The sequence below is a fragment of the Miscanthus floridulus genome, chromosome 8 (genome assembly GCF_019320115.1).
Source record: "Miscanthus floridulus cultivar M001 chromosome 8, ASM1932011v1, whole genome shotgun sequence".
Classification (NCBI taxonomy): Eukaryota; Viridiplantae; Streptophyta; class Magnoliopsida; order Poales; family Poaceae; genus Miscanthus; species Miscanthus floridulus.
Window position 1 is genome coordinate 104,059,111 of NC_089587.1, and position 19,504 is coordinate 104,078,614.

A 19,504-nucleotide genomic window follows, 5' to 3' on the forward strand; every position below is an offset into this window, starting at 1 on the left:
ATTATTATCATTTCAAAATTGTGCTCCCTTGATTGACGCCACTTCCGTCGTTCCGTTAAGATTTGCGTCCATTTGCAATAATAACATAATCGCCCCTCTTTCAATGACTGATTATCTAGACAGGCCCAACACTTCTATACTCCCTCGGCCCCTAAGCATCTGCCGTTTTCGCTTTTGAAAAAACAACTTTGACTAAATATATATTAAAAAAATATTAATATTTATATTACATAATTAATATTATTAGATATATATTTGAATCTAGTTTTTTTAATAAATTTATTTAGAGATATAAATGTTGCATGTATTTTGTATAGATGGAGTCAAACTTTCGATACAGAAATCAACGACGACAGTTAATTAGGGATTCTGACTCAATTACATCTGCCCAGGAACAGTCCATCACAAAAGGCTCCAAAGTCCAATCCCATCGAGAGGCCAGAGGCAGCAGCACTATCCTCGGACTCCCGACCGCGGCTCCGTTCTCCTGTGACGGCGCCTCCCCCTCCTCGGCCACCACCGCGCAGATCAGCACCTGCAGGGCGCTGCCGCGCTGGGCATTGGTTGCCTACGCGCGTCAGGCTGCGGTGCTGCCCAGGTCTGCCTCTCGGCCCCTGCTGGCGGACTAGGCAGCCAGCACAGCAGCGCCCCACTGGCTGGTGCCCCGTCTACAGCTAAGCCTGCCCTGCCCCGGCGGCCGGCAGCTGACGCAGCAGCGAGCGCCCAGCGGAGTCACCCACAGCTGGCAAGATCCCAGGCCCAATACCCCCTGCTGCTGGCTGCTGCACTTACATAGTGAGTCATTGAGTATTAATTATAGTTATCTTACATCAATGCATCCTATTTTGATTGATGAGTGCCAATTGTTAGTTTCTAATAATTGCATAGGAGAAGAGAAGAATTAGATGATTATTATTATCAAGCTAATTGTTAGTTTCTAATGACGGTAGGGCATAGGACGGTTAGGATGAAAAAGTATTTTATTTTAGTAAGAAAGATGCATCGAAGAAGAATATCGTAACTAAAAACAGCTAGGTTGAGAAAAAAGACCATGGATTGAGCCTAATGTCAATGGACATAGCTGCTGACCTTCTAAAGCCAATCTGATGATTTTGCTGCTTGTAAGATATATACTCTTCAATTATTTAGCCGCCTCATACCTGATTTCTGGACCTGCCACTGCGCCCAGGCACCTAGCAGTTGAGCAAACCTGTGGCCGATTTGGGGCGTACGAGCTTGTGCCTGCGCGAAGGACACGCCAGGGACTGTACCCGGTGCCTGGGCGAGTGCGTGGTCTGGTACAGTGCGTCTGGATGGCAAGGTCGTCAATAAAAAATTATAGATTCTAAATTGAATCAGAGGGTTTTAGGTAAGATCGTAAACATAAAAATCATAGAAACATAGACTACTGATTAGGATCGTAGAATGAGACCCCTTAGTTAAGGTCGTAAAGACATTGGTAAATAGCCCAGCGTGCACCAATGTTTGGTTAGGCTTGGGCCACACTGCCGCTGCTGCCATCTGGCAGCGTACTTAGAAAAGTATAAGCTGGTACTTGCACTTGCTCCAGAGTAAAAAGTGTTTGCTTTATACTATATATGAATCAAAGTTCTAGATCTTTGCACTGCTTATACCTTTAACACCAGACACCGGTACAGATAGTTACAGAGAGAAGCAAAATCCATAGAGGAGACATCATTACTTGTGGCCTTTGGTTAAAGCAGCCGAAAGTTCAATTGGCACAATGTAGACAACATTCAAAGGTCCAAACTCCAACGAGAAGCACAGTTGCAGGTCGGGACTGTACTATTCCATTATATTAAAAGGAATACAAGTCCACTTTACTGACATGTAATTCTGTAAATAATTTGCTTATATAAAATGAACTAATGTCACCCTTGTTGGAAGGTGCTTTATTTAGTACAAATCTCAGCTCACTCCCACTAACAGCATAGTTGGGAAATGGGCAAACTCATACCAAAACCAGAGTAACAATGCGTTTATGCGAGGGATGCTAACAGGAGGTCGTAAGGGTTTGATGCACCTGCTGCATTGTTGGCCTGTCATTTGGGGAAGCTTGAATACACCATTTGGCAACAGAAATAAGCCGAACAATGTACCCTTCTTCATCGCTTGCTGGTGGCACTGGGCGTTTGTCAATGATTTCCTCAAGCAAGACATGTTCTTCAAGAAAGGGTAGCTGGCCTATAAGTTCACCTGGGTGCTTGCCCATCACCACCTCCATTGTTACCACACCAAAACTATACACATCACATTTTTCTGTGGCCACATATCTGTAGGAAAGTTCTGCAAAAGAATGAAAGTTAATGTTGCAGGACTACTAGAAATGTAGATTACTCTTTCTGAAACTATTTAATAAGTAATCGCAGATGCGCATACCTGGTGCCATGTAGCCATATGTTCCAGCTAGCTCGGTCCAGTTTGATGAATCAGGTTTTATAATTCTAGCAGTGCCAAAATCTGATACAAAGGCCTTGTACTCGGCATCCAACAGGATGTTACCACTCGTAATGTCCCGATGAACTATGGGTGGATCACACTCATGATGTAAGTAATATATAGCCCGAGCCACATCAGTAATGAGGGATACTCTCCTTTTCCAGTGGAACTGATTTGCTAGCTCGTCATCACGGATGAAAGGATTAGATATCCAAGAGGGGAGGTGAATTGGGCTAATTACAAATTTCTTTACAATAATCAAATCCTATGGTTAGCCCAATTAACCCCTTGTGCCTAGAAAGTGTTTCTATTGATCTAACACACAAAAGTTTAATACCCTAAGTTCCAATCCTACTCTAGCATAGCAATTCTAGGAATATAAATGACAAGTATTGAATTGCTCAAAGTAAATACTTAAAGTAAAGAGAGAAGGAACGTGGCGATGTTTTGCCGAGGTATTGGAGAGTCGCCACTCTCCACTAGTCCTCGTTGGAGCACCCGCGCAAGGGTGTAGCTCCCTCTTGATCCGCGCAAGGATCAAATGCTCTCTACGGGTTGATTCTTTGACACTCCGTCGCGGTGAATCACCCACAACCGCTCACAACTTGAGTTGGGTCACCCACAAGCTCCGCCGGATGATCACCAAACTCCCAATCACCACCAAGCCGTCTAGGTGATGGCGATCACCAAGAGTAACAAGCACAAACTCTCACTTGACCACGACAAGCCTAATGAGAAGGGTGGATGCACACTTTGCTACTATTGCTTCACTAATGAGGGCTCTCTTTGGGATTCTCAAATCTCAATCACCTCACTAGGACTTTGCTCTTCTTGGCACTCTCAAACGTGTTCCTCAGCTGTTGGAATGAGCAAAAGTACCCACACATACGAATGGAGGTGGTATTTATAACATGGGCTAAAAAACGAACCGTTATGTGCCTCTGCGGGGTGACCGAACGCTCCAGTCATGTTGACCGGACGCGCCGGTCAGTTTACCCCGAACTCTAGTGTTTACAGTGTGACCGGACGCGTCCGGTCGAGATTTTCCCTCTCTAGAACCTTACTGGAGTCGACCGGATGCTGGCCTTCAGCGTCCGGTCACTTGACCTCTCAGCGTCCGGTCGCACCAGACGAAAACATCTCGGTCAAACGAACTGACAGGACCCTGAGCCAGCGTCCGGTCAGTATTTGACCCTCCATTCACTTTCAACTCTCGATCATATGTGAATGAAGTTTGCTCCATTGGATCTAAGGGCTATTTTGGAGCTACCTAGCGCTAGTTTTAGCAAGTGTGCACCACACCTAACGCACTAGACTCACCTAGGTCAAGCTACCCATCCATACCCCCCTTAATAGTACGACCAAAGGAAAAACAAAGTCCTAAACTACTCTAAGTGTCTCTTCAACTCCAAACGACACTTAGAACTAGTCCTTCCTTAACCTTGTCGTCCATCCTTTGAAAACTGAAACGATTTCCATCGTAGGGGCATGACCACCATGATTGCCCAATCGATCTCCATTACCATGACCTAACTTAATTGCCTCTGTAAAACACACGTTAGTCACAGTAATCATGTATTGTCATTAATCATCGAAACCCAACTAGGGGCCTAGATGCTTTCAATCTCCCCCTTTTTGGTGATTGATGACAATACTACCTCGAGTATGTGAAAGAGATGAGGTTTTTAACATGCTTGGTTCATATAAGCTTTTGGCAATAAGAACAAAAGTGTTAGGCATGCTTATATGACCCAAGCCAACATGATGTACTCAAAGGATATGAAATAAGCATGAGTACTAGTAATAAAGCTCATTTGCATCGGAGTAAAACACGGAAGCAAAGCAAATGAGCATAGCACACGTGATATGACATATAAATAATTCAAAGTAGAGAGCACACATGTCATATATCACGATCACGTAGATATCACTATCACATAAATATAGTTTAATGCATAAAAGTAAACACACGACGAATGCATAAAAGTGTATCATACATAAAACTCCAAATGTACTAGATAATAAGCTACTAAGTAAGCTAAGCTCCCCCTAAATAGTTGCTTCCCCTAAGACTATCATACTCGAACCCTCTCTCCCTTTGACGTCAAACACCAAAACCTAAGAGTCGGTCAGCGGGGCTACAGCGGACGAGCCGGGTGCTGAGGTATGAGGAGCTAGCTAGAACTGGGCACCATCATCATCAGACCTTGAGCTCTGAGCAGTCTGACCCTCTATAGCGGGTAGTGAAGCTAAAGCAATCTAGGTCGGATCAGGGACTGGAGCTGCTGTAGACTCTACAAGGATAACGGTAGCAGCTGGCTTTGATGATGCCACTGAGGAAGGGAGCGTCTTTGTAGTCGCTGTGATAGGTGCAGCTGTAGAAGGACCTAGAACATGCAGGTATGGTGGAGTAGGCTGCCCTATCAACTCGCTGAAGGTCGCTCTAAGGCTCCTGGAGACTAAAGTGTCTGGCACTAGCAGCGACGATGTCTAAGCCGGTATGAAGCCCGTCTGAAGAGGTGTGAACTGCGGGGCTATCACTGGCAAAGCGAACCACTAGGACACCTGCTCTGTAGGTGAAGCATACCGTGCTAGTGGCTATCCCTGACTCTGAAGCACATTAGGCTGTAATGCTGGAGTCATCGAAGTGGTGGCAGGCTGACCAAGCTAGGGCGAAGGCTGTGGCGGTGGAGCCCCATTCGCTGTCACTACATGCTGCATGAATCCGAGAAGCTGCTGCTGCATGAGGATCTGCTGCTGATGCATGGCCTACTGCTGCTGCTATAGAGCCTGTGTTTACTGCTGAATAGCCAGCTACTGTCTCTGAAACTCATCCTACCGAGTCTGGAACTGTGTAAAAGTGGCAGCGGTCTCCTGAGCCTGGCATGCCTGATCCTGCCTCATCCGCTCAAGTATAGCAAGGAGAGCGGGGTCTGTTTGCGGTGCATGTGGAGCTGAACTAGAGCTATCGACCTCATGATCATGTCGACGTGCAGGCATTTGAGGAATGTCCAGGTAGTCCTCGTTTGAGCTGTCACTGGGGTCGCTCTCGACCATCCCCTCCTGCTGAGCAAGCTGCTCCTCCTCAGTAGTTGCAATACCCCTGATAATAGCATCCTATTGGGCTGTAGTCTCTGGTACATCTGGACGATGGCACGACTGACTAGGTGCCTGTGGTGTATTATGGCAGATCATCTAAGTCAGGTTGTATGTAGGGAACTCTGTAGTAGCACCACTATACTCAGCTAGCATCTTAGGCGGCCTCACTGTAACTACCCTGTGAATAAGAAATATGATCCAATGGGCATAGGGCAACTATCGATGACCTCTGAACCCCTCAGCAATAGTATCCTCTAGCTCTGATAGAAGGAGATCCCAAATGTCAAACACTGTCTGCTACATCAGAGAGTTGAGAAGCCATAGCTGTAAGCGAGTCAAGCCCTCACGATACCCCATCCTCGGGATCAAGGTCCTCCTCATAATGGCATGCAGCACTCTAGCTGTAGGAGTGAGATCACTGAGAGTCCTGCTCGACCCCTCGCCAAAAGGCTCCTTGAAGCAGTGGCGAACCAAATCTATGGGAGGCACCATACCACCATGAGAGCGTCTGGGAGGCGCTGTCTGTCCATAGCAAACATCATGTGACCTAACGGGCTGCTCCTGAAGCCTGAGTATCTCCCTAACCCTAGTGCTCATCAGCCTATAATCTCTACCTCTGAATGCAAAGTGAATGTATCTGTGCTGCGGGTCAATCCATAGTGAAGCATAGAACTAACGGACCCAAGATGGAACATATAATCCTGTCCGTCCAATCAAGTCTATCAGCCCTGGCAGATATGCACGGTAGGGCGAATGTTCTCTCCAGCTGCTGCAACTATAGACTCAATGTTGCACACCCTCTGAGGTCTGAATACAGCTCCACTATTAAGATATGCATTATAGAAATTCTCCTGGAGTGGTGTGTAGAAGTCCTCTGATGCTCTATCATCCCTCCTCGGCAGGAACCACTGCTCAAACTCCACAAACCTGAGCTACTGCACCTGCTTGGCCATGGCGGCCCTCAGATCTAGATGTGTCACTGGAGACGGACCATGTGGTCTAGGCGGTGGACGAGAACCCCTCCGCTGTGTATCTGCCCTCGGCGTGACTAGAGCACGGGTACGACCAGAGCGACGAAGCTATGGCTGAGGTGCCTGCTCTATCTCCTCGGCCTGCTGTCCCTCTTGAGTCTGCTCTACTGACGGTGCCTGCTGCTGTGACTCCTCCTGAGGCTGACCCTCATCGATGGCAACATGCCGACCTCCAATCATGAGAGTCCTAGCTGGACCACCATGAAGGCGCTCAACCTGCTCAAGTGTAGCCCTTGCTTCTGGTGAAAGCTAATCTGCAATTCAGACTCCACTGCGAGCACCTCCTCTCTCGACACGCTCTGTAGCCTCTACAACTACAGCTTCTCTAGCTGTATCTGCATCTGGATACTTACACTTCCTTATTGCCATCTTCTTTGTCGCCTTGCCTTTTAGATCTACAGGCAAGCGAGGCTGACGCCTCGGATCCTCATCACCTGGACCACCTCCGACGTTCTTCACACGAGCCATCTGAAGGATCTGAAGAGAACAACTACCGCTGATAAGAAACAACTGCCAACTGTCACTTTCGAGGCTTGGCCTCGATCCGTACTCGCGAGCTTAGCCCTGAGTTGTCTGACAATTGCAAATACGACCTCAATGGCACCGACTCGCTGCACGATAGAATACATAGGATATACCAATAATTTTAATTATTCATCTAAAGATACGAAACCCTAAGAAAGCAAGCAATTAGGTATGAAATTGAAACGGGGGCTTGCTACCTGACGAACTGGCGACCCGAGAAGAGAAGAGAAGCGACACGCGGGGAACGACCGGAAGACTTAGGGTTAGGGTTGGCTGATTTGCAAGAATTGACAGCAGGGACTCTGGCAAAGCTCTGGTGTGGCACTGGTGCGGGCAGGGGAGGCGCTGGTGAAGCTAGGGCACAGCGGTGGCAAGCTACGGCTATGTTGGAGCGTCGACGAGCAGGGCACGTGGTGAGCTACGGTGAGGTGATGCGCAGGCTCAGCGACGCAGGCAGGGCGTGGCGGCGCAATGCGGAGGCGTGGGAGGCAAGGGTGCAGGGAACTACGGGCAGCGCGCGAAGCTTGCAGAGGCGGCGCACGGGCGCGGGAGGCTACGGCTACGGTGGCGCGGGAAGGCTGGCGCAGCGGCTAGGGCAAGGCTGGCGCGGCGGCTTGGCGAGGTTGCAGAGGTGGCGATGTCGGTGGAATAGGTCAAGGACGCGTGGCGGCTCACGGTTAAAAGGGTCCCCGACAAAGTTGGATAAGGAAAGAAGAATAGAGATCGAAATCTGCACGACTCCTATTGACTGGATGCTCCGGTGGCAGCGACCGGACGCTGCCACCTAGCGTCCGGTCGATTCCAGAGAGGTCCAAATCTCCTGGAATCACGATCGGACGCTTCCGGTGGACACCGACCGGACGCAGCCAGAGTCCGGTCACCTTGCTTTGACGCCTTCTTGCTCGACCGGATGCTGAAGCTCCATCTGACCGGACGCTGGGAAAACACTATTTCAGCGTCCGATCACTCCTTCTCGGCAGCTGTTCACCTCCTGTGAACTGACCGAACGCTGGACACCAGAGTCCAGTGCAGCGTTCGGTCACTCTTTTTCCAGCAAATCTTCAAAGTTCTTAGTGCTGCCTGTTCCCAATCAAGTCCCAACTCAAATAAGATCCAAATAAACACCAATTGGGACTGATGTGAGTGACCTCTCTCAAACCCTTAAAATTTTCAAAAATATTTTGCCTTAGGCTATAATTCTTTCTAAGAAAATAGGCAATAAGAAGGCAATTTGAAGACAAATGACAAAACAACATTCATGCATATGCAATGCAATACTTGTAAGTAAATCTAGTTGCTTGTCAAGTTTGATCCAAGGTTAAGCTTCTTCACATGCTTTTCGGCGGTTATCTTAACCATGTTAGACAAGCCCTATATGCATTACAAAACATTAAACATGTTGTATATTAGAATGCAATGCAAGGGACAACACAAGCTTATTTTTTAGTGAAGTTACTAAAATCAAGCACATTGAGCTCATTCCGCAATCTACAAAATATTGCCTTATCTAGCGGTTTAGTGAAGATATCCGCCAATTGATCCTCGGTCCTTACACCTTCTAATGATATATCATTCTTTACAACATGATCTCAAAGAAAGTGATGGTGGATATCTATGTGCTTGGTGCGAGAGTGTTGAACTGGATTATTTGCAAGTTTTATCGCACTTTTATTGTCGCACAAAAGAGGTACTTTATCTAGAACTACACCATAGTCTAGCAAAGTTTGTTTTATGTAAAGTATTTATGCACAACAAACACCCGCAGCAATGTATTCCACTTCGGCGGTGGACAAAGCCACACTATTTTGTTTCTTGGAGGATCAAGATACAAGTGATCTACCAAGCAAATGGCACCCTTCAGATGTGCTTTTTCTGTCCACTTTGCACCCGGCATAATCCGAACGGAATAGCCAGTTAATTTAAATCTAGCTCCTTTGGGATACCAAAGGCCAATGCTTGGTGTGTGCTTAAGATACCTGATGATTCTTTTTATGGCAATTAAATGGGTTTCCTTAGGATTAGCTTGAAATCTAGCACACATACACACACTAAACATGATGTTGGGCCTAGATGCGGTCAAATATAACAAGCTACCAATCATAGAGCGGTAGAGAGTTTGATCAACCGTGTTACCTCCCTCATCTAGGTCGAGATGTCCATTAGTTGGCATTGGTGTCTTGATTGGCTTACATTCATCCATCTTGAATCTCTTGAGAAGATCATTTGTATATTTCTCTTGAGAGATGAAAATCCCTTCTCTCATTTGCTTGACTTGAAAACCAAGAAAGAATGTAAGCTCTCCAATCATTGATATCTCGAACTCCTTTGACATCAATTCACCAAACTCTTTGCAAGAATCTTCATTTGATGATCCAAAGATGATATCATCAACATACACTTGATAAATGAAGATATGCCCATCAAGCTTCTTGGTGAATAGTGTGGTGTCGACCTTCCCAATGGTGAAGCCCTTCTCGATGAGGAAGTCTCGAAGGCGCTCATACCAAGCTCTTGGGGCTTGCTTAAGTCCATATAATGCCTTGGACAACCTATAAACATGATTAGGATATCTAGGGTCTTCAAACCCAGGAGGTTGATCAACATAGACTAGTTCATTAATAAAGACATTTAAAAATGCATTTTTTACATCCATTTGATAAAGTTTTATTTCATGATGTGATGCATATGCAAGGAGGATACGGATGGCTTCTAATCTTGTAACCGGTGCAAAGGTCTCTCCAAAATCTAAACCTTCAACTTGAGAGAACCCCTTTGCTACTAGTCTTGCCTTGTTCCTCACAACAATGCCTTGATCATCTTGCTTGTTTCAGAACACCCACTTTGTTCCAATGACTCTTGCACCATTTGGTCGCTCTTCAAGAGTCCAAACTTTATTGCGGGTGAAGTTGTTCAACTCTTCATGCATTACATTTATCCAATCTAGATTTTGAAGAGCTTCTTCTACCTTAGTAGGCTCAAAGCAAGAGATAAAAGAGTGATGAGCAATAAATAAAGTAAGTTTTTGTGAGCGAGTCATTACACCCTTTGATGGACTTCCTATGATGAGATCTTGTGGATGATCTTGTAGTAGAGGTGTATTTCTTCTATTGACCACTTGAGGAGGAGGTTGTGGAGCATCAACATCTTATGCTTGTACCACCATTTGATCATGGGAGACATGAGTGTCTTCATTTTCTAAACTCCCATCTTTATCACCATCTTGTGGCACACTTGATGAAGAAGGTAGATCAATCACTTGTACATCATCTTCATCATCTTTAAGCTTGATGTCTCCATCCGGAATGTTCTTCATAGCCTCCCTCAATGGTTCATCACCTACATCATCAAGATTCTCATGTGCTCCTTGGGAGCCATTAGATTCATTAAATTCCACATCATATATTTCTTCAACCAAGTCGGTGGTATGATTAAATACTCTATATGCTTTAGACTTTGATGAGTAACCAATAAGAAAACCAATATCACAACGTCTTTGAAACTTCCCCAGGTGTTGCCGCTTCTTGTAGATGTAGCATTTGTAACCAAACACCCTAAAGGAGACGTCCGACTTCTTCCCATTGAGCAACTCATAAGATGTCTTGCCAAGAAACTTTTGAAGGAATAGGCGATTTGATGCATAGCATGCGGTGTTGATAGCTTCCGCCCATAGAGCTTCGGAGGTGTTATACTCATCAAGCATTGTTCTTGCAAGAGTGATCAATGTCCGGTTCTTCCTCTCAACTACACCATTTTGTTGAGGAGTATATGTTGCGGAGACCTCATGCTTGATACCAACTTCATCACAATAGGCTTCTATGTTTGTGTTGTCAAATTCCTTCCCATTGTCACTTCTTATCTTCTTAAGCTTCACTTCAAATTCATTTTGTGCTCTCTTGGCAAACTTCTTGAAATAAGATGCAACTTCGGATTTGTCATAAAGGAAGAATACCCATGTATACCTTGAATAGTCATCAACAATCATAAGACAATAAAGATTTCCTCCCAAACTCTTGTATGTTGTTGGTCCAAATAAATTCATATGAAGGAGTTCTAGCACTCTTGCGGTTGACATAAAAGCTTTTGTTGGATGGGTATTTACAACTTGCTTGCCGGCTTGACATGCACTACAAAGCTTGTCCTTCTCAAACTTCACATCCTTCAACCCTCTCACCAAATCATTCTTCGTTAGCTTCTTAAGTGAGCTCATCCCAACATGAGCAAGTCTTCTATGCCATAGCCACCCAAGTGTTGTTTTAGTGAATAGACATGTTTTTAAGTTTGTATCTTCGGAGGTGAAGTCTACTAGATATAGGTTGTTGTATCTAAATCCTTTGAATATCACATGATCATCATCCTTCTTAGATACAACAACATCCTTCTCAGTAAACAAGCATTGGAAGCCAAGATCATACAATTGTCCAATGGATAGCAAGTTGAAACTCAATGAAACAACATATAGCACATTGAAGATGGAATGATCATTTGATATGGCCACTTTACCCAATCCTTTGACCTTGCCCTTTGAGTTATCTCCAAATGTGATTCTTTCTTGTCCATCTACTTCTTCATCTAGTGAGGTGAACATACGAGGATCACCGGTCATATGTTGTGTGCAACCACTATCAATAATTCAATAACTTCTACCGGTCTTATAGTTCATCTACACACAAAAGATCAAGCTTTAGGAACCCAAACTTGTTGAGGGCCCTTCACCTTCTCAACAAGTGACTTTGCAACCCAAATTTTTTTAGGCCTATTCTTGTTGGGAGGTCCTAAGAACACCACTTTCATCTTTCCACTAGAATCTTTTCTAAGCATGTAGTGAGCATTGAAGGCAAAAGGTCTAGCATGCTTGGGCAAGGGTTGTGGTGGTGGAGTTTGGCACTTATAAGCAAAGTGGCCTTCTTGTCCACACTCAAAACATCTCTTTGGCTTTGGCTTGGACTTATGTTGTTGTTGAGCTTGAGCCTTCTTTTCTTGGTTTGCTAAGTACCCAATGCCACTTCTATCCATCTTCATGATGGTGTTCATTAGTAGCTCACTTTGAAGATGCTTGCCTCTAGTGAACTTGCTCAATCCAATCTTAAGATGCTCTTTCTCTAACTTGAGCTTCTTGTTTTCTTCCTTGAGAGCATCATTGTTTTTCTCTTCCTTGAGCTTCTTGTTCTTATCTTTGAGCTTCTCATTCTCAAGCATCAAACCATCATCATGAATAATAGTTTATAGCACAATAGACTTGGTGGTTTTGAGTTCTTCAAGATATTTCTTGAGCTTTTCATTATCATTCTTGAGCTTGACAAACTCATCATAATCATCGGCTTCAACCACTTGCTTGCCCTTGCTACTAGAACTTTGCTCAATGCTCTCAATAATCAAGTCATCATATGATGTAGCTATATCAATCTTAACAACATCGTTAGTAGCATCATGTGGCTCATTGGATAAGAATTCTTGAGCAATAACAAGATTATCATGATTAACCTTAAGAGTAGTATATTCTTCTCTTAGCTTGTTGTGGCTAGTGATGAGCTCATTATGTGTCCTCTCAAGTTTATTATGTTTTTCTTTAAGCTCTTTCTTAGAAGATTTGAGCTCCTTGAGTTTGGATGATATAGCATCATTTGCTTCTTTAAACTCAACACTAGCTTTTTCCTCTATATCACATTTGGCTAAAAGAGAATCATTTTTAGCTTCTAGCTTTTCATTTTTAGCTTTAGTTTTTATAATGATCTTAGTGTATTGTTTTAGCAATCTAGCAAGATCATCATAAGAAGGTGATTCATATTCATCATCATCACTATCGCTATCATCATCACTAGCATGCTCATCATCACTACTATCATTATTATTAGATACCTTGCTGTCACCCTTAGCCATAAGGCATAGGTGTGTAGAGGATGATGGCGGTGGTGGCAGTGAAGATGATGAAGAGTTAATAACAATTGCGACCACCTTCTCGTTGTTAGTATCATCATTGGATGAGGCACTAGATGAATCAATGTCCGTGAGCCAATCACCGACAATGTATGCCTTTCCACTCTTTTTCTTATTGTGGAAGTCCTTCTTGCCATCTCTCTTCTTGTATGGCTTGTTCTTCTTCTTCTCTTCTTCTTCTTCATTACTTGAGTCATCTTTCTTGCCCTTGTATTTGTTCTTGAACTTGTCTTTCTTGGGCTTAGTGCATTGGTGTGCTAGATGACCAAGTTCTCCACAATTGAAGCAATCCATCTTGGAGATTGGCTTTCTTCTAGAGCTAGTGAAGAACTTCTTCTTCTTGCCATCAAACTTGATGCCACTCTTGTTGAGCTTCTTTAGCATCTTGGCAGTCTTTTTCACCATGAGAGCAAGACTTTCATCATCAACTTCATCATTACTTGAGCTCTCATACTCAAGTCTCGCTTTACCCTTCTCTTGGCTAGCTTTGAATGCTAAGTCCTTATCTTTCTTCTTGGTAGAGGATGAGCCATCTTGTGGCGTGATATGCATGTACATCTCATGAGCATTGATCTTTCCCAAGATTTGTGTCGGTGTAGTGGTGGAAAGATTACCTTGATGAAGCACGGTCACAATATGTCCATATTTATCAATGGGGAGGACACTCAAGATCTTTCTTACAACATTGGATGGTTGCATTTGAGTGAGTCCAAGCCCATTGACTTCCTCTACAAGAACATTCAAACGTGAATACATCTCATTAACACATTCTTTAGGAAGTATTTCAAAAAGTTGAGCTTTTTCATGACAAGATGATAGCGTTCCTCACGCTCACTCTTAGTTCCCTCATAGAGCGCAGAAACGTCTGACCATAGTGCATGGGCGTCTTTGTGGTTCCTCACCCGATTGAACATATCTTTGCAAAGGCCTCTAAAGATGGTGTTTTGAGCCTTTGCATTCCACTTCTCATAATTCATATCATCGCTTTGTAGGTGAGTAGCATCCTGAGGTTTTGGGAAGCCTTGTGAGACGGCTCTAAGAATACCAACATCTAGAGCTTCTAGATACGCCTCCATGCGATTTTTCCAATAAGGAAAATTATCTCCCTCAAAGATAGGAGGAGGTCCATCCCCGTGAGACATCTTGCTCTAGGCGGTTAAGCCTAAATACGTGAGCACGAGGCTCTGATACCAGTTGAAAGGATCAAGATGCCCAAGAGGGGGGGGGGTGAATTGGGCTAATTACAAATTTCTTTGCAATAATCAAATCCTATGGTTAGCCCAATTAACCCCTTGTGCCTAGAAAGTGTTTCTATTGATCTAACGCACAAAAGTTTAGCACTCTAAGTTCTAATCCTACTCTAGCATGGCAATTCTAGGAATGTAAATGACAAGTATTGAATTGCTCAAAGTAAATGCTTAAAGTAAAGAGAGGAGAAGGAACGCGGCGATGTTTTGCCGAGGTATCGGAGAGTCGCCACTCCCCACTAGTCCTCGTTGGAGCACCCGCGCAAGGGTGTAGCTCCCCCTTGATCCGCGCAAGGATCAAGTGCTCTCTACGGGTTCAATTCTTTGACACTCCATCGCGGTGAATCACCCACAACCGCTCACAACTTGAGTTGGGTCACCCACAAGCTCCGCCGGATGATCACTAAACTCCCAATCACCACCAAGCCGTCTAGGTGATGGCGATCACAAAGAGTAACAAGCACGAACTCTCACTTGACCACGACAAGCCTAATGAGAAGGGTGGATGCACACTTTGCTACTCTTGCTTCACTAATGAGGGCTCTCTTTGGTATTCTCAAATCTCAATCACCTCACTATGACCTTGCTCTTCTTGGCACTCTCAAACGTGTTTCTCAGCTGTTTGAATGAGCAAAAGTACCCCCACACACGAATGGAGGTGGTATTTATAACATGGGCTGAAAAACAAACCGTTATGTGCCTCTGCGGGGTGACCGGACGCTCCGGTCATGTTGACCGGACGCGCCGGTCAGTTTACCCTGAACTCCAGTGTTTACAGTGTGACCGAACGCTGGCCAGCGTCCGGTCAGCACTGACCGGACGCGTCCGGTCGAGATTTTCCCTCTCTGGAACCTTACTGGAGTCGACCGGACGCTGACCCTCAGCGTCCGGTCACTTGACCTCTTAGCGTCCGGTCGCACCAGACGAAAACATCTCGGTCAAATAAACTGACCGGACCCTGAGCCAGCGTCCGGTCACACCGGAGCCAGCGTCCGGTCAGTATTTGACTCTCCATTCACTTCCAACTCTCGATCATATGTGAATGAAGTTTGCTCTATTGGATCTAAGGGTTATTTTGGAGCTACCTAGCGCTAGTTTTAGTAAGTGTGCACCACACCTAACCCACTAGACTCACCTAGATCAAGCTACCTGTCCATACCCCCTTAATAGTACGGCCAAAGAAAAAACAAAGTCCTAAACTACTCTAAGTGTCTCTTCAACTCCAAATGACACTTAGAACTAGTCCTTCCTTAACCTTGTCGTCCATCCTTTGAAACCGAAACGATTTCCATCGTAGGGGCATGACCACCGTGATTGCCCAATCGATCTCCATTACCGTGACCTAACTTAATTGCCTCTACAAAACACACGTTAGTCACAGTAATCATGTATTGTTATTAATTACCGAAACCCAACTAGAGGTCTAGATGCTTTCAACGGAGGACGGTGGCCAGACTTCCTCTCTCAATATAATCATAAACGAAAATTTTGAACCGTCTGTGTGAACAGAAACCATACAGTTTGACGATGTTGCGGTGCCGTATCTTCATCAATATTTCAATTTCATGACAAAATGTTGCATCATCCACCATTTCCCCAGATGAGTGTAGCATCTTTACAGCAAACACTCTACCAGTCTGTATCTGTGCTCTGTAGACACTACCACAACCTCCTGCTCCGACACAATATTTCTCATCAAAGTTTTCAGTGGCATTAATAATATCATCAAATACTATTCTTCCATCAAAGTTCCAGATAGAGAATACATCTCTGCCAATCGTGGTAGATGTGTCTTCAGGTTTTCTCTTCCGTCGAATGTAGAAAATTGTGATTCCTGATAGCACACTAGCAAGTAGAAGAATCCCAATTGCTATTACAATTTTTTGGTGTTTCTTCCTGCTATTGTGTGTTGGGGGTGAATAACATGGTGGCAAACCAATATAGTCACCACACAGACCCATATTGTGGATGAACCAACTTACCGAAGCATTCTGGAATCCCTTTGGAACAGGACCTTCCAAATTGTTGTATGACACATCAAGTATAACCAATCTTTTCATACGTTCTATGGAGGATGGTAATACTCCACTGAATCGATTGTGAGAAAGGTTGAGTGATCCAAGCATGTTTAGATTCCCTAGTTCTGGGGGTAATGACCCATTAAGATTATTCTTGCTCAGATCTAGCCCAGCTAAGTTTGCCATACTTCCAATGACTCCAAGAAGGTTCCCAGTTAAGTTGTTGTCATTCAACTTAACTGAAATTAGTTTTTGACATTCTGCAAGTTCCCGAGGTATTGTTCCATTAAGTTGGTTGGTAGACAAATCTAGAAACTGAAGATCATTTAGCCGGCCAATCTCTGAAGGGACCCTCCCAGATAGTTGATTTCCACTTAAATCCAACCAATAGAGGTTTCTCATATTACCAATCTCTGGTGATATCTCACCATTTAACCTATTTTTGTGGAGACGTAGGTCTCTAAGATTTGTTAGTTTGGACAACTCCGAAGGTATGGTTCCATTGACCAGGGTTTCAAAAATCCACATAGTTTCAAAATTATGGCTTGATGCCCAATTTGGCGAGAGATATCCAAAGTTGTTTGTGCTTAAATCAAGGGTGATAAGGTGTGGGTACGTTCCAAAATGCTGTGATAAATCTCCCTTTAATTGGTTGTTTGAGAAGCTGAGAAACTCTAAGCTTGTGCAGTGCTTGATGCTATCTGGAACAAAACCATGAAGCATATTCAACCAAAAATTGAGGTGTTGCAACGTTTTCCCTTGGCATAGATTTGTCAAATTCCCTGTGAAGCTATTGTTGGAAAAATCAGCAAATACCATATTGGTAAGGTTTTCAAGCGCTGGAGGTAGGTTAGCAAATAGCCGTATATCCAACATGTTTTGCAGGTTCCCAAGACTCTCAGGTACCGATCCAGATATATGAGTAAAGTAGATCCAAATATACTGCAAGTTTGTTAGATTCCCTAGTTCCAGAGGGATGGTTCCATGTAGTGGGTTACTGGCCATGCTAAGAAAAAAGAGATTAGACAAATGCCCTATACTTGGAGGAATCAAACCGGTAAAATTATTATATCCAAGGTTAAGTTGCACAAGGTTGGAGAGATTTCCGAGACTGGAAGGAATTGATCCACTAAACTCATTGTGGTGGATATTCAAAACTTGAAGATTAAGAAGATGCTTAACATTGTCAAGGATGGTGTCACCTAAGCTATTCACTTGTAGCATCAGAGTTTGCAAGCCAGTCATGTTTGCAATAGTGGAAGGGATGAACCCCGTAAGGAGATTGTGAGAAACATCAAAGGAAACAAGTTGCTCAAGGCGTCCAATCTCTTTGGGAATTGAACCAGTAAGATTATTGTATGAGAGAACCATATAAGATAGACTAGTGAGATTCGCAATGTTTGGTGGAATAGGTCCAGTCAATTTATTGCTAGAAATATCCAAATGCACCAAAAGAGGGAGAATTCCCAACTCTTCAGGGATTGGACCAGAGAGTAGGTTATTGTACAAGTACATACCTCTAAGCATGGTGAGGTTACTGACTGTTGAAGGTATGCTTCCTTCGAGGTGGCAACTAGAGAGGTCGAGGATGGACAGTGCTTGGAGAGAACCGATGGTTGGCGGAATTGGGCCTGAGATGGTATTGCTGCTGAGGTCAAGGCTGGTGATATAACTAGAGAACAGACTTTAGAACGATGTCCTAATTTGGCATTAGCCTCGGCATTTTTCGCCCCCGGAACTAGAGAGGTCTTTAGTCCCGGTTGGTGTCTCCAATCGGAACTAAAGGTCCCTACCCAACGGCTACTGCGCTTGGCATAGTGGCAGGGGACCTTTAGTCCCGGTTGGAGACACCAACCGGGACTAAAGGTGTACCTTTACTCCCGATTGGAGCCACCAACCGGGACTAAAAGTCCTCCAACATTTAGTCCCGGTTGGTAATACCAACCTAGACTAAAGGTAGACCCTTTAGTTCCGGTTGGTAACATCAATCCGGACTAAAGGACACCAACCGGGACTAAAGGTCCTCCGATGGGTTAGTTCAAAAGGAAAGCATCACATCCATTGTTAGATGTGTTGTGTAGGTGGGGTGGTAAGCTATGGACGAAGCAGTGCATGAGGTCTTGGGTTCGAATCTTATGGAGCATAGTGGTGGGAGGCATTAATTTTTTTTAAAGCTAGGAGGATCTTTAGTCCCGGTTGTGGCAAACCGGGACTAAAGAACAACACCTTTAGTTCCAGATTGCTAGTCCCGATTGGGAAACCGGGAGTAGAGCTAGTTCCCAACCGGGACTAGATCTCATTTCTGTAGTAGTTAGGGTAAAGAGAGAAGGTCAAGCGTGTCCAGCCGCCCAACAATTCCAGCCCCTCTGAGGGAGATTCTGTTGATAACAAATGTTCTAGGTGCATGGCTTAAATCACCACACGTGATGCCGGTCCAGTTGCATGGTGGAATGTCAGACCTCCAAGAACTCAGAGCTGTAGAGTTGCCTTTGATGGTAGATTTCCATCGAAGAGCTGCTGCTTGAGCTCTTAGGGAAGCATGGTGACGGGCTGCCTCAGTTGTTACTAGGGATATTAGGGATATTTAGGGTGACAACGGTTGTCACATTGAGGTGTTACATGGAAGTGTTCGAATAGTAAAAATAAAACAAATTATAGGAGTCCCCAGTACTCCACCGAGACGAATCTATTAAGCCTAAGCAAGCCGTCAGTAGCACATGCTCACTGTAGATTTACTGTAGCACCACGTTGTCGAATCATGGCCTGCTTAGGCTTAAAAATATTCGTCTCGTAAATTAGTCACAATCTGTACAATTAGTTATTTTTTTAGTCTATATTTCATACTCCACGCATATGTTAAATATCCGATGTGATAGAGTCTAAACTTTAGGGGAGGAACTAAAGGCCTGAAAGGAAGAGCCTTTGAGGTGGTTTGCTAGTGTTTATGAACCACATTTATAGATTGCTACCTACGTAGTTAATTGCTAGATAGGATACCTTCAAGTTAGATCTTCTTCACAATAATCCGTCTTTACACGCCAGAGCTAATAATTGCTATTCAAGTCAAATGAGAGGTTGGGTCAATATCGGTTAGAAGCCACTCAATTTCAAAATGTTAAGAGCATCTTCAAGAGGTTTTCTTAAACTTACTTTCTAAATTATCACTTGAGAGCCATTTGAATAAAATTGC

General features: G+C 44.3%; 2 protein-coding genes across 3 annotated transcripts in view; one reads left to right on the plus strand and one right to left on the minus strand.

Moving 5' to 3' along the window:
* The first annotated feature begins 413 nt into the window (after nucleotides 1-413).
* The window catches only part of LOC136477111 (small ribosomal subunit protein uS4y-like), a 41,362-nt gene continuing 22,271 nt past the window's right edge, over nucleotides 414-19,504 (plus strand). For both annotated transcript variants that reach the window (XM_066475141.1, XM_066475142.1), the window contains exon 1: nucleotides 414-795. The gene's annotated coding sequence lies outside the window, so the exon portion shown is untranslated. The remainder of the gene's footprint in view (nucleotides 796-19,504) is intronic.
* LOC136469666 (MDIS1-interacting receptor like kinase 2-like) lies at nucleotides 15,730-16,842 on the minus strand. The gene has a single exon (XM_066467767.1). It carries the CDS (start codon nucleotides 16,840-16,842, stop codon nucleotides 15,730-15,732), a length of 1,113 nt encoding a protein of 370 aa, XP_066323864.1.